We start from the raw sequence: 13,554 nt of genomic DNA, 5'->3' as shown, positions 1-13,554 counted from the left end.
CAAGACTTGAATAAAACCTGTTACACTGCATACCTTTTTGTCTCATTTTATAATACAGTATACACTAAATATATCTTTAATTGTCACCTTATATAAAATTTATGCGTGAACTTTATTCTCTTCGCTATTTTTGTGTTTTAGTACAAATTTATAAATAGTTTGAGACTTAATAAATCAATCGAGACAGTTAATATTAGTATTTAGGCCATTTAGTTGCCGTTTGATATTTAAATAATTAATTCTTTAAAATTGTATATATATATAGTTATATATGTTATATATATAACATCTAAAATGAAATAGATAGGGGGTAAATTTTACTAAAAACAAAAATCATAACTGTATGCTATTCCGGCAAAAAAAATAATTTTCAATAAATGAACCATTTCGAAATCTTTTAATTAATTTTACGATAGAAATTGACAGCAATCTATAAAAATAAGGACAGCATATACAATTTTCTTAAGTTTTCCGGGAACCGCCGCTTCAGCGATAATATCTTCGGCGAGCTAGTTGAAAACTATTTGAAAACTTTTATAGCTCATGACAGACTATACTATAGATTGAAAACAAAGTAAGAAAATTAATATATAAATACAGTATTAGTATATACAGTAAGGAGAAAAAAAATTTAAAATAAAATAGTTTTTTGCCACAGGTCGCAAAATTTAAAAAAAAATATATTAATCCTAAAATAAAATTATTAGATAAAAAAAAATTGTAGAGTGATACAGATACTGTATCTATTTTTTTCTGTAGTGGGCCTCTGCATAATTTAGATTATATAAATATGCCGTTTACTATATAATTACAGTAATTTAATTTGTTGCGTAATATTTCTATACAAGAAAGAAGCTTCATATTCAAATTAATTTTATTTTTTCTTGACATGTTAACTTTATGCATACAACAACTAACGAAAATTAGAATTTCATATGTATCTGATTTTTTTAAGCATGTAACAAAATATTTATCAGTATTTTCAGGGTCAGCTTTTCCTTTGCACGACTTTGACGTGACACTATAAAAACGCCAGAATCTTAATTATAATAAATGATACTAGGCAATACTTTTTGCATTTTTTTAATAAAATTAAAAACTCTTTATAACGTTTCGCTACATAATTAATTTAAATCTAAATAGTTTAACTCTTTATGTTGCAAACGAAGCACGATTTCTATATCAATATTTTCTGGAAATAAATCTGTTAGTGATAAATTTGTAAACACGGTTCAACAATATAATTTAATTATTTATTTTGTAATAATTTTGCGTTTTTAACAATATTAATTTGTTCTTTTACATTGTCATTTCTATCCAACTAAAAAAGATTGCTTAAAATCTTTTAATGAATCAGCGAGTTTGTTAAAACCGTTCAATTTATTCAGCTGATATTTTGTCCATTAACTGATGATTATTAACGCTGATTTTTAACATCTACAAGAATTCACCAACATCAGACGTTATCAAGAGATAAATAAAATGCGCAATGGGTAAGCCTTCTCATCTCTAAAAATAACCTAATCCATTCCGAAAATTATAACGTCAATAACTTATCTCACGTTGAGCTCAAAAACTTTCTCGTTTTACAGTAATGAATCGTTCATATTTAATATATTATATTATCAATAAACACAGACATAGTTTGAATTCGCTTTATATACAAGTAGAGATTGTTTTTGTTTTAAATGTATAAATATAGATACGAATATGTATGTGTGTCCATATGTATATATGTACAATATAAATATACGTTTTATGTAATTTAAGCGGCTAAATAAATCTGCCGCTTCGACAACTCTAGACGGAACCTTTACCAATATTAAAAATATGGATGAAAGCCTTCGATGAAAATGTTTGTATCAATAAAGGGGGTAAAAATTTATTTTCACGTCTTTTAACTCTGCACCCTCGCCTTTTCCATTGAGTTTTTGAGCAAGAACGTTTCGGCTCGCGAGACACGTCTTCATACTTAAAAGATTTGAGTTTCCTACGTCGCTTTTTAAATAAACATTCCCCGTAAACATCTTCTGCGTCTCGACGCTCCGATTTATGAAGCACTTCGATAAATAGATTTTTTATATTTTTTTTGTCTGGAAACGTGATACAAAATAGAGATCAAATTAACACTTGTAAATGAAACAATGATAAGCACAAACCTATTACATGCAGTTGAAAATCTTGTAATAAATTACTATATTTTTTATTATAATTCCTTAAATATTTCTATTGCCAAAATTTGAAGAACTCAACTTAGAATTTCATGATTTACAGATCTTATCAGTTTAATATTTGTAAATGATCTTGCATGCTAGTAATTTATTCACAAAATATTTAATATTTATGTACTTCAACAATGTATTTTTACAAAATTGAAAAAAATAGTAGAAATGTTACAATTTGATACATTTAAATTATATGTGAATACGTATACATTAATTAATATAATCAATACACTTAAACTATTTATCAAAATAAGAAGCATAAAAAATTAAAACAATATGATATGATATATGAATCATTTGATTAAAGTTCCATGAATTTTTAAAAAAAATATTTTTTAATTTTTTTTGTGATTAATCCTAGTTGATTTTGGTGAATCGTTTTATATTTTAAATAATTTATGCTAAACTTCACAGAAAATGGTTGAGGGATGTGTAAATAATCGGCAGAGTAATAATTATATATCTACATTATACGTATAAATACAATCAATGTTACACGTCTAGATTTATTCCTGTGTCAGAAAGTTTTTTTTTACATTTATAAAAAAATTATTAAGCCATTTTTTTTTTATATAATTGTGTAATTGTCTATATGAAGAAGCATTAGACTAATACATGTAAAAAAATCACACATTTTAGAAACGAATTCAAATTATGTCTGTCTGTGTTTATTGGTAATAAATAAAATGTAAACAATTCATTGCCGTTAAACGAGACAATAAAAAGGTTACGATAGCGACAACCTTGCGAGACTGCGCTCTTATCAAACGTCGTAATAAAATATTCATTCAAAGTTCAAAAAAGGACTCGAGAATTTTCTGAGGGCGTACCGTTGTACCTAAAAATGGTCTCAGGTGTACTTTGATATTTTTGGACGATTATGCGACGCCTGAAAGGGTGATGACTGTACAATAAATAAGCTTTATATGTCGGTAAACTGCCGTTAACAAACGCTAACTTTGCACATTAACCAATATAGGTCGCGGATAAGCTGACCACCGATCGGGACTATGTGTAAAATACTTGTTCAGCATTTAATATATATATATATATATATAAACATACTCATTATTTTAATAATTTCAAATTATATCGTAACTTTTCGTATTAACTAAAATTAGGCTACTGTATACTTCGTATCACTTTTTATTAATATTTGCTTTATTAAACATACAAAGGTATCATTGAACAAAAATTTAATTAAATAACAATATCAGTGTTGCGTATAAAATGTAACTATTTACTTTAAGACAAAGAAAATAAAATAATGAAATAACGAGTAATGCTTTTGATACAAATTGATATTTTATTGCAATAGTGGATATGAATGCCGGAATATGTACATAGAAATTACATGAAAGCATACTTTCATCATATTTTATTTGAGAGTTATAAATGTCTGAATAGAATCAAAAAAATATTTATATAAAGAAAGGGTATCTAATATAAAACGCCTTTTGTACTTTTTTATACTAGTAAAAATTAATATATTTTTAAATTTTATTAATTATACTCTTAATATGTATTTTAAAGTTCTTATTCACTAGGGGTGTGACTTCACAGCCAGAAATCAACGCCAGAAAACTGGTAACAATTTATTTGGTATTATGTACGTATATCGAAACTTACTATTGTATAAGCGTATTACTTTTCTCCGAGCACTAGTGGAGAAGCTGGCGGAGAAATTATGTCCTCAGGATGGTCCACTGCTGTCTCTTGTTGCTCGTCGCCGTTTGTCGTATATCAGCTGAAGATCTTCCTGCCGTCTGCAGTGTATGGTTGTGATCGATCATCTATGGTGATTGATAATCCAGGTGTCTCTCATGTATCGCTCTGCAGACTCTCTTGTAGTGTCTTTCTGCTGATTTCTCTCGATGTTTCTCTCGTAGTGTAGATCGTCGCTTGGAGACCGGCCATTGTATCGTTGGTTGTCAAGGTCTTCAGTGAGTCACAATCATACAGAAATCATTTAACTAATTGTTACGCTCGTATATTCGACCAACGGAATATGACATTTTATGTCGAAAGGATCGTTTCTGGACATTACGAGAGTCCGTTAGGTGTGTCTTTTGTGTCGTCGATCTTGCAGGTGATTCTTTGTTTATTTCATTTCATTATCAAAATACATTCTTGTAATTAATGTTTGGTTATGTTATTTACAATATGTTAAACCATTTATTGTATATAGTTTAAAGAGATATTTTTAACAATAGAGTCATGTGTTTCCACAACAAAGTCCACAGTAGAGTCTCCAATTCGAGTAATCGAGTACTCGATACTCGAGTATTTTTGTCTATTTTTCAAGTACTTGATAATCGAGTATTTTGAAAATTACTCGATTAATACTCGAAATTAAAAAATTTTGAAATATTTCAGAAACAAAAATAACTTTAACTCGGTCCGGTAAAGGTTAACGTCTTGCTTTTATTTGGCGTTTATGCCCGAAGTCCCGAGTTAGAGCGGTTACTATCAGGTATAATTTTTTCATAGTTCCATAGTTGCATAGTTCCGGTCGTCGGCTATGTTAGTGGGTACGACGGAAAAATTTCTTTTGTGTTTTCTGTTCGACAGTCCCGACTTATCTAATTTATGGCAATGAACAATATGAAATATCAACAAAAAAAAATTTAGGTTTTATGACTATGCAGTTGTAGCGTAAAGTGTTGTCAATTGTTTATACTGATCCCTCAGCTTAAAATATAAATCAAAACAATTGTGTGTTTTAAAGGCATTTAAAGTAAAGTCAGTTCTTTGCGAACCGTTTAGCTCTAGAGTGAAAGGGATTCACCCAAATACATCTTCGAAGGATATAGATTTAAATTCTTCGCATTAATCAGAAGGAGTAGAATATTGTATATTGTTAGGAAAAAAAATCTATTCAAGAAGAATTACAAAATACTATTTTGTCAATAGTCGAACGAAATAAGAGAAAAGCAGAGAAGGGAATGAAAGAAGAGAACATAAAAAGAGAGTTCAAAAAATTTTATATCTATAAAAAGCGAACAGATATAAATTAGAAGCCTTATCCAACGCGTTAATGACAATAAGACCAACATCAACAGCAACGGAAAGGGTTTTTTCCATAACGGGAATAATAAAACCAAAGGTTAGCAGTAATATTAAATTCGAGACACTTTTTGCATTATTGTTTTTAAAAAGTATGTTCGTGAAGTTAAAATAATTGTAAAAATAAACATACTAAGTATTTTATTTATTTATTTATATGTGCACGAATTTGAATAATAGCTATTTTGGTACATTTGGTAAATACGCGAAAGTATTCGAGTACTCGAGTATTTTAAAATTTTAATATTCGATACTCGAGTAGTTGATGGTTCGAGTAATTAGAGACTCTAGTCCACAGCGTAAGAACTCAATTCTTTGCAAAGATTTAAGATGCATTTAATTCGCACAGTGCAATGGTTCAAAATAGTTTGAGGAGCAGTCTTAACAACATCTAAAAGTGCAAGAGCTTTATTGACTTAATCCAGATGATGTTAATATTTTAACACAAGCCAACAGCTTCCACGGAAAATTCCAGGCTTAATATTCCTTTGTTACTTCAACAAAGTGCTGGGTTTTGTATGATAATATAATAGACGGACCTGGGACAATAGATGCGCGCACCTCGGAGAATTTGCACAAATTTGAGTTATGCGTCGAGAGAAACCTCTGGAGACCCGAATATACACATAGACCTATGGTCCAAGTTGTTAAGCCTCGTCGTCCAAAAACGTATCGAGAAACGTAAAAAAAGCTTTTGCTATGAATTTGAGAATCTTTTCACAAACGCATTTAAAAATGTTTTTAATTTATAATTGTTATCAAAATGAGATACTTTCTAGCAGTATTGTTAATTTATCTCAATCAACACTACTGTAAAAAATACTCAAAGTAATCATTTTATTTACTAAGTCTGTTGTTACTTTGTAACGGCAACAATAACTTTCACAATACTAAAGTATTTATCATCAAAGTTGTGAAAATGTGCTTGGTTAGTATTGGAATAAAGTCTTAAGATATTTAATTTAACTCCAGTTTTAGTGAAAGTGAAATTTAAATTTAATCTTTTACTTGAGTGTATATTAATTAATTTTAACTGTGCATAAAAACATGTCTACTACATTGACTTAGAATTTTATTAAAAATAAAATGTATTAAATATAAAGTACATATATGTTTAAAATATTATAATTTGCTACTAATTTATAAAGAGGTTTACATTTATTAATTAATATAATTAACATTATGTAATTTGTTCTGCCTGTTCCACGTTTATTGACGTTCTTTCACCAAAACGGTGACGAAATCTCTGGATGCGATAATACAAGTAGACGTCGTATATACTGATTTTTAAAAAGCCTTTGACAAGATTTTTTAGACCATGAATTCTCAAATGGCTTAACTCAAGTTATTTGAGAGACCGTAGACAGTTTGTAATCTATGGCAATATTTTAGATTATTATGGTGTTTTATTTTAAATAAATAAATAAATATAATATAAATTAATACAAAAACTTATTTCGAAAAACATATTGTAGAACTGATTTCTAATGGTTAAATAAAAACTTCTCAAATAAACAACACAATCGCCCAGCCCAAATGATCGTCGCGTTTTTTTAAAGTATAACATTTAAAAATTCGCACTGCACGGTCAAATTAACTCGACATGTTAATTTGTTAAAAAGGCAGTTTATCAGCAATATCTGAAATTTTATATTGCGTGACCATATTAAGCTTGACATTTTCCTTAAATAAAATTGTAATTTGTGAAAAATTTTCAAGTGCAACAATATACATAGGAGTTGAATTGTATAAAAAAATTATTATAGCTATAATAATATTATACAGCATTATATATATATATATAAGGCACATAAGTACAAGTGAAAAAATATTAAAATAAGTTATCTGTCTTTATCTTCTAGTATTACATATGTTGGTCAAGTGGTCAGATTTGTAATTAAAAGTAAATTTAATTTAATTTTCTGTCTTATTGCCATTTGCTCGTTATTTATTTAGTAATGTTTATTTTATAAATGAATATACTTATTCGACTCGGCCTAAGCCACAAAATTGTTTTGCAGCTTCTCCTGGTTATCGATTTTACCTGGACGAAGGACGACGCGTTTAATTAATCGCTTCTTACAAATAACCGACGCCAAGGACGACTTGGCAAAAAGGACGACTTTATAGATTACCGTCTTTATTATTATTACACCTTACAACGAATTATCTGATAGAGCCGTCAATTTCTTCCAATCCTCGACGCTGAGCAGGAAACGTCGACTAAATTCATTTGACATTGTCGACTTTCCCTCTTATCTTTTAAGACCACGCGACATTTTTGTCTCTCTATCTCTCTCTTTATACATTATTATATTCTATTTTATTATACGTTATGTATGTGTGTAGGAAATAGCTGGAGACGCGCCGACTTTGGAGGATCCCTTTAGAGGTACTTTTTGGTCCTGCGCGCATTCTTCCTGGACGTGATTAATAGTCGTTCGTAATGAGTGCCTGAACATAATATATAATTTACTGTAATATATATTACGATAAATGTGCACGTACTTCTACGGACACGTCACTAGAGTAACTCGATCGATATGTACCACGAAGTCGGCCCAGCGACTGAGGGGCACGATTTGGACTATTTTGATATAATCCTTCCCCTCCCTTCACACTTATATTGCCTTACGTTTAAAATATATATAAAGCCTCTGATTATCTCATCAACATATTAAAACTAAGAGATCGTAGTTATGTTTAGCTGAACATAAAACTTAAGGTGCAATATATTTTCTGTTCAAAGGTTTAGCTTAAAAATAATATATATTAAAAAAAACTGGCAGGGAATGGTTTAAAAAATCATTGTTTGTTTTAAATCCCACCCTACCGTTTTAATATCGAGGTAATAAAATTCAAGCCTGTTCGCTCTGCTATTAGTGTGATGCAAAAATAAAAATGCAAATTTGCCAAATAAAAATTCAACGTATCGTTGGGAGATGGTAGGCATAAACATAATCGAATAACCCATTAATCCTATAGTCAGATAAAAAAACGATCCTTAAATTTTTCCATGAATCCATTTATTTGTTTTCTTCGCATATTATTCAAATGGCAACTTCCTACTTTTTAACTGGTAGTTTTAATACCGATACACCTACATAGTACCGGTCAATTAGTAATTAAAATGCTAAATTTATTATTATTAATCAAATTATTAAAATATTACTAAAATTATTTTGTTATCAAGTCATTGAATTGCCTTTGATGTTAACTTTTTTATGAACACACTGTTCGCTTAAAAGACAAAACTAATTAAATTAGTTTTTTTATTCCAATATAAGTTAATTCACGAGAACTAGATATTGTCATTCTCTATCGCAACAAACTATAATTCTCCTGGTTTTATAAATTTAGGATTAACAGTTTTCAGTATTTTTGTAAAGAAAGATATTATTTGAAAGAGGTGTATGTAGCTCTCTTATCTTTACATAACTTTCCGAACAACCTAAGGACTGTTTTTAATATAATTTACAACTTTTGTAAAAATCTTGTTAAGTTCTTCGCTCACATTCTTTGACACAAGAGCAGCTCTTTGAAGTATAAAGTGCATCCTTTTTCTGAAATTAAGTTGGAAATTTCATACATGTTGTACCCTCTTATATATTATTTTTTGTATCATATCAAAGATGTGCAATCTAATTATATTGCGAGCTTCAAAATACGCAGTCGAAAAAAAAATATCGTCAATTCTTAATTTAACTAGCGGTATCTGTCGCAACTGTCTTTTATATGATTCGCAAAAATTTCAACAAAATGAATACCTAATAACGAAACATGCTTTTCTTCTATTTTGTGTTTTTTTTTACATTTAGTGGCTTAATAGGAAATTTGGTATGATGTTAGCAATGCATTTGATACGGTAGAAACTATTTTTACAAATGTATTTTGAATATATAGTTGCAATAAAACTTCATTAATAATGGATTTCCTCTCGTAACTAGTAACCAGTAGAAATATATTTGTAATATTAGATTAAATGTTAATCTTTTCGCGCCTCTCAGGTACGTTTATGAAATATCATTAGCTTTGTTTTTATATCAATTATATTTATTACTAAATTTTATCATGACTTTCTTGGCAAAAGCCCATTTAATATTGAAAATCCAGAACTGAATTTTAAAAATCCCTATACAAATATAAGTATTGAAAGTCCTTGTTAATTCCATAATATACTAACTGTATAACTGTTACTGCAATAATTTTAATTGACAACTATATAATGAAGGGCGACGGTACCTAAAAGATTGTTTATAGCAAAAGTTGCGAAAGCTACCCAAAAAATCCAACGATAGCCAATAGCGAGAGCGACGCTCTTAAGCGTTCGAGTTTTGAATTAGTTTTCCATTCGCATGCGACGCGTTCCATTCGTGATTAGTTTCATCCCAGTACGCGGCCCGGGGTGGACTTTCGATTAGGTAGGTGAGGGCAAAAGAAGGAAAAACCACCGCAAAGGGAAAAAGTACCAGCGAAAAAAAAATATTTCGGAAAACCCACGTAGTATAAGAATATTATTTTGCCAGTTCACGTACACGGCTCAGACCATTGCTTAGTGCCCGTTTCGCAATTACCGTAAAACTTTATGTGACCGTCGATACACCGCCGGGTCGATACTTGGCCAATTCAGCTCGCTTAATAAATCATTATTAACGATGTTTGCTCTCTCAGAATCTCTCCTTGGACTGCGCAGCGTATGTGAATGTGAGAGGATTTTATGCGCAAGTCAACTGATTGAATGTTGATTATTGTACGTGAAGCTCTGCTGAAAAACTGAAAAAAAACGGAAGACAACTGCTCAGGAAGATAATAAATCTTCAAAAATCGTCGAAAAACGTCTTCAAAGCTGGCTGCTGAAGTCTGCAAGCGGATGAACGTGGCGTGGCTTTCAGAAATAAATAGAACTCAAAGGTTAGATTAGGCTCGAGATTGGACATCTGAAGATTGGGTGAAAGTCATTTGGTCTGATGAATTTAATTATTTGGTAATTTTAAACTAAAATTGAATAATATAAAAAAATATTAAAAACTCGATTTATTCTAAAATTTCTAAAACAATATTTTTTTTAAATAATCACATATTTTTTGTTTTAGTTTTTGGAGCCCCTGCTTAAGTATACGTGTATCGAAGAGTCGGAATATTTTATTGATTGCGTAGTACCCAAAGTCGAATATAGTGGCGGAAAAATATTCAAATGAAATAGAAAAAATTGTCTCCGTCCACCTGCAAGTCATTAGTCGTCAGTAGGGATTCCAATCCCGGGATCCCGGGATCCCGAACGATTTTCAATACCCGATGAGTCCCAGGATTATAAAACATAATCCCGAATTTTTCGGATTGGTTGATTTATCAAGCACAATCGAATTATTATTGACAACATCGTTATATTTCGTGTACAAACTTGCGCGAGTTGCACGTGTCATCTGTGAATCTTTGAGGCTGTGAGTCTGAACGTGCTTTTTCAGCAGCAGGTTGCTTAGGAACCAAAATCAGATCAAGGCTAAATGATAAAACACTTGATGCTTTGATGTTACTTCGTGAGTTTTATTCAAAATAATGTTTTCAATTAATTGTTTCTATGAATGTACATACCTATTTGCATACATTGTCAAAAGTTCATTTTTTTTCTTCTCAAATAAATATATAAGACCTTCCCTTTTTTATTTTTATTATATTATTTTCTATTTTTAGTCCAAGACTAAAATTATACGTACTTTATACATTGTACGTTATAAAAAACAGATGTAAAAATATATTGTATTATTCATTTTAAATTATTTTTATCGATAAAATAGCATGAAAATTATCCCGGGACTGGTCCCGGGATCCCGGGATCGACTAATTGCAATACCGAAATCCCGGGATCAAAATTTTGGCCCGGGATTGGAATCCCTAGTCGTCAGTATGCCAAAAAGGATTGCAGCTCTAATTAAACATAAGGGTGGGCCAAATAATGTTTTTTATATATAAAGAATACTAAATAGAATAAAAATAACTAACACATATATATAACACGCAATTGATTAAATATTTAAGATTGCTTTTATATGGTTGAAATATTTTACTTTATTATTGGGTCATGTCTTGCGTGCTTACCAAACATTTGGTTTTATATTGAGATATATAAATTAAGAGAATTGCTCTTCCTAGGTGTTTTTTTAAATATTTATATTATAAATTTTATTATAACTTTATTAATTAAAAGATATATATGGATTTAAAACGCAAATTAAAGAAAATTTGTTTTTATTATAAATCGATAATATGTTTTGCCTAAATTAAACTAATTTTAACTAACATTTAAGTCTATTAAAGTAATTAAAAATGTATTCTTTATACGAGAGTCGCTCGAATAGCAGCTTGGTTGTATTATGCTCTGTTGCTCTTCGCGCAACAAGTCACTCGAGCAACATGTCCTTTTGATAAGATAAAGTTATTAATCTTGAAAAGTGATTGAAGCTTGTTTGACGAAAAATTCTTTGCTTTAACAATTTTTATTTTTTTTAAATATTGTAGATATTGAAAAAATAAAATAACCATATATTATTATTACATATCCAATTCTAAAAAAACAGATATACATATTTATATTTTAAGAGGCTACATACTAAATATTGTTTCATGAAAATTTGTCAAAATAATAATAAATTTCATTGTGCTATTTTTAAATACAATGATTTATAATTTTTTAATTCACAATAACATGCCTAGTTAATATTTCATGCAAGCAAATAAGTTAACTTACGTTTTCAATGAATTTTAATAACAATAAAATTCACTCGACATAGTTTTGTAGATTTACAAATTATTTATTAGATTTTGATTATTAATAGTTAGGTTTTTTATTTATCAATTATTTTTTTAATTAATATTAAATATCTAATTAGCAACATTGTACGAACAAGACACATTTGAATATAGGTAAAAAAAATTGCTTTAAAAGGATATTTTAATAAATTAGATTTTAAATTTAGAGATAATTATTTTAATTGTTTAAAATCAAATTGTTAAATTTAAAACTTAATGTTCACGCAAAGTTCTAATTTGTTGCCCATAATTAAACTATTATATGTTACTTAATTAGATTTTACTATTAAAAAATAATTTATAATATATACTACATATGTACATACATTTATATAAGTAAATAATTAGTATTTTTCTTATAAAAATTCAATTAGCTATTTTAAAATATATTAAAATAAAAACGATCAAAGATTCGTGAACGTTTTCTTCAATAGTATTTCTTAAATAAACGAGTGACTTTCAGGGATAGTTAAATATTAAACAATCTTGGGAAATTTTAAAATAAATATATTTATTCGTCAATTAAATATTTTAGTTAATCCCCTACATTAGATAAAATGTACTTAAAATTTACGAACTGTTATTATATCGTTTTCTCTCGCTTAATGAGTCGCTTTCGATTTTAGCAAACAAACTACAAATCTACAGGTGCTTAATGCCCAGTGATTACCTCACACATTGATTGAAAGTGCAAATAAAATTAAAGTGACTCACCATCGATTCTTTTATTTTCGATGCGATGACAAAAGTCCGATCTACGCGAAGCACGTGATATCACACATCGAATTAAACTACAAAAACCTGATGATAAGTAACGATATATATATAAATATATATATATATATACACGGCTTTTAAAAAAAATAATATATATAAATATATATATATTATATATATGTGTGTATATATATATTTATATATATATTATATTAAAGACGTGTCATGTTTTTTATTATGTTTTTGTTTTGTGTATATGTTTTTAAAATTGTAATAGTAATGACAATGAACGCGCGAGCACGTGCGTTCGTTTACTGTGTTTATGTGTTTGCTCTGTGTGTATTTTTTTTTTTGCATTATATTATATTTTATATTTTTTTATTCTTTAATTTTAATGTGTATTCTGAACTTTTCTGTTATGTGTTTTTTGTGTCGATGAATAAGTGATGAGGGTTGTATACGCGATCCCGTCTCGTTGATAAAGCGACGCGACACCGCTTCGTGCAGCACGAACGGCCGCCAGAGAGCGACTGGCCAGCGTCGAGGCGCCCCCGCCCGGGCGCCGCCCTCAACCCCCGCCCACCTGGGGAGCCTCCCAGCGACCACCGCCCCCTAGCTCTGTATTGCCCCGCCACAAATGAAAATTAACTTCCACAACGCTAACGGCTTAACAATTGCCCGCGACGCGATATCATATCGAACAGACGATGACGATGTCGCCTAAAGCTTTGATTTATGC

At 29.5% G+C, this 13,554-nt stretch overlaps 1 protein-coding gene across 1 annotated transcript in view; it reads right to left on the bottom strand.

Annotated features, from left to right (window-relative positions):
- Positions 1-13,335, bottom strand: part of Ddr (discoidin domain-containing receptor 2) — a 187,782-nt gene extending 174,447 nt beyond the window's left edge. The window contains exons 1-2 of the mRNA XM_088188380.1: positions 13,277-13,335; positions 12,813-12,899 (exon numbers count right to left, since the gene is read on the bottom strand). Of these exons, the coding sequence (XP_088044506.1) occupies positions 12,813-12,815 (3 nt within the window). The 5' untranslated portion in view covers positions 12,816-12,899; positions 13,277-13,335. The remainder of the gene's footprint in view (positions 1-12,812; positions 12,900-13,276) is intronic.
- Between the last annotated feature and the right edge of the window lie 219 nt (positions 13,336-13,554).

Source organism: Plectrocnemia conspersa, unplaced genomic scaffold (assembly GCF_051122295.1).
Source record: "Plectrocnemia conspersa isolate PC_06_02 unplaced genomic scaffold, ASM5112229v1 ptg000006l, whole genome shotgun sequence".
Classification (NCBI taxonomy): Eukaryota; Metazoa; Arthropoda; class Insecta; order Trichoptera; family Polycentropodidae; genus Plectrocnemia; species Plectrocnemia conspersa.
The sequence above is the reverse complement of the archived record's forward strand: the minus strand, read 5'-3'. Positions and strand labels throughout refer to the sequence as shown.